Below are 2,318 nucleotides of genomic sequence, written 5' to 3' on the forward strand. Positions count from 1 at the left end.
ACCAGATATATCACATTATTATTCTGATGATATATCGTTACAGCATTTTTAATTTTTCATTTATTATACAGTATATATAGTAGGGTGGGGGAAGATGGGACACCTTTTCATTCTATTTTCTCATCACATTTGGTAGTAAACAAAGAACGTTCAAAGAATTACAAAACTGTATCCTCACGACTCTCATAGACCGTTGTTAATTGTTTCAAACCTGATCAGGCTATTTAGATATTATGTGCTAAAGGTGTCCCATCTTCCCCCACCCTACTATATTCATATTATAGTTTATAACTCAGCACTTTAAATTTCAGGGATATTCTCAGGAGCATAAATTCATATCAACCCAAGGTCCACTGGATCGAACAGCTGGAGATTTCTGGAGGATGGTTTGGGAACAAGAGTGCTTGGTTATTGTTATGCTTACTAATACTGTGGAAGCTGGCAAGGTATATTGAAAATATTTTTCATAAAACATGTGATGACATAATTGTAAACAATTAAAAAAGCTGCAATGGTTTTTATCTGACTGTATACCAGAAATTTCCTATTTTCGTCAAAACAGAATAGAACCTACTTCAATACCCAATTGAATTTGTATTATTAAACCTGTGCTTGACAATTTGGAATATCAAACACGTCAGAAATAATCTGAGAGCTTGACTGAGTAGGACAGCTCGAAAAACCTGCCGTCTTTTACTTTAGGGAAGCTTTGTGGCAGTTTTACCTTCTATGAATTTAGTTTTATTTAATTTGCTTTCTGATCATATTTGAGCCTGCTTCCATATTTTCTCAAAAAAATTATCCATTTTATTCTATATGGGTGAGGTCTCGCGGCATGGCATGGGTTCTAGGAATTAGGCCAGGGTTGGCCCATTACCCCAACATTGTATATGCACATTCTATTCTATATTGGTGAGGTCCCGCAGCGCCGCATGCAATGGGTCCTAGGATTTAGGCCAGGGTTGGCCCATTACCCCAGAAAAGCTTTAGTTTCAAGTTTCCCTCAATTGCTTACCCTAATGCTGAATATTCATGCTCACAGGCGCTGTGTACAAAATACTGGCCAGACCTCGGAAAACGTTGCACATATGATGGTTACTGTGTCGAAACTGTAGAAGAGGTGGATTACGGCTCATACATAGTAAGGACAATCAACATTGAAGAAATCAACAATCAATATACAACGGTATTGTGGAATAGTATATAACACTATTTCGAATGAATGAAGGTAACTTACTTTATCCTTGCATGGCCGGAAAACGACAGTCGTTATAACACGGGTGTGCACCTCGTGCCAGCTTACGAGTTACCATGTATGTTACTTTGTGGGTAATTATTTTATTATTTTTATGTATGGCTGATAATTTGGACAAGCCATTAATGATAGGGAAGATAAAATTAATAAAATAACGAAGAGAAAAAATCAACAAAAATCGTTAAAACATGCCATAGATAAAAATGCATAGGAAACAGCATCAGTTAAAAAGCGTGGCTGTTGAACCCAACATACAGTGAGCTCACATTGTCGTAAATGAACAATTAAAACAAATTAATATACAACTGATACGTTACATTTGTATCCAACATTAACAGTTTTATCTGAACTAATCTTGTTGGTTTAGCAGCCACGCTTTTATTTGACAATTTTATTTAAGTAGTTTTTACCCTCAGTGTGTTTTAATGACTTTTGTTTTGTTGCTAATTCCCTTTATTGCTTTAATTAACTTGGTCTTCGCTACTGCATCGAAAATATAAATAAAACGAATATTTTATGTAATAAATTTCTTTGGCATTCTCAGGTATTGCGAAAGTTACAGCATTTTCAGTACACAGAATGGTCGGGTGATGATGTGGCTTTGTTCACATCAAGTTTCATTCAAATGCAAAGGAGAGTTAACGCTGCTTGGTCGAGTCTTTTTGATGGGAAACTTTTTCCCATGGTGGTGCATGGCAGGTAATAAAAGCTTGGAGGTCTGTAAGGAGTTAATGAATATTTAAATTGTTTAAAACACGTTTTCTGTTCTATATGGGTGAGGTTCTACAGTGAGGTACGCCATTGGACCTGGGATTTAGGTCAGAGTTGGCCCATTACCCCAACATTGTATATGCACATTCTATTCTATATGGGTGAGGTCCTACAGCGAGGTACGCCATTGGACCTGGGATTTAGGCCCAACACCCAGTGTGCTACAAGCCATTAGTGACAACTGGACTGGAGCAATTGCTGTTAAGTGTTTTGCCCAAGGATACATACGCCCACAATGGTAGCAGCGACGAGATTTAAACCAAACATGCTTTGGTATCACAGCCCCAACTAG

General features: G+C 37.3%; 2 protein-coding genes across 2 annotated transcripts in view; both read left to right on the forward strand.

Annotated features, from left to right (window-relative positions):
* LOC108950932 overlaps positions 1–2,318 on the forward strand; it is a 17,955-nt gene that overhangs the window by 14,381 nt on the left and 1,256 nt on the right. The window contains exons 26-28 of the mRNA XM_026840270.1: positions 270–446; positions 1,043–1,186; positions 1,800–1,954. Coding sequence (XP_026696071.1) covers positions 270–291 — 22 coding nt within the window. The 3' untranslated portion in view covers positions 292–446; positions 1,043–1,186; positions 1,800–1,954. The remainder of the gene's footprint in view (positions 1–269; positions 447–1,042; positions 1,187–1,799; positions 1,955–2,318) is intronic.
* Positions 384–1,954, forward strand: LOC108950933 (tyrosine-protein phosphatase 16-like; the record flags this gene model as incomplete). The annotated part of the gene is made up of 3 exons (XM_026840271.1): positions 384–446; positions 1,043–1,186; positions 1,800–1,954. Coding segments are annotated over exons 1-3 (362 nt in total), but the record flags the coding sequence as incomplete, so codon positions are not given.

This window comes from Ciona intestinalis, unplaced genomic scaffold, assembly GCF_000224145.3.
Source record: "Ciona intestinalis unplaced genomic scaffold, KH HT001171.1, whole genome shotgun sequence".
Taxonomy (NCBI): domain Eukaryota; kingdom Metazoa; phylum Chordata; class Ascidiacea; order Phlebobranchia; family Cionidae; genus Ciona; species Ciona intestinalis.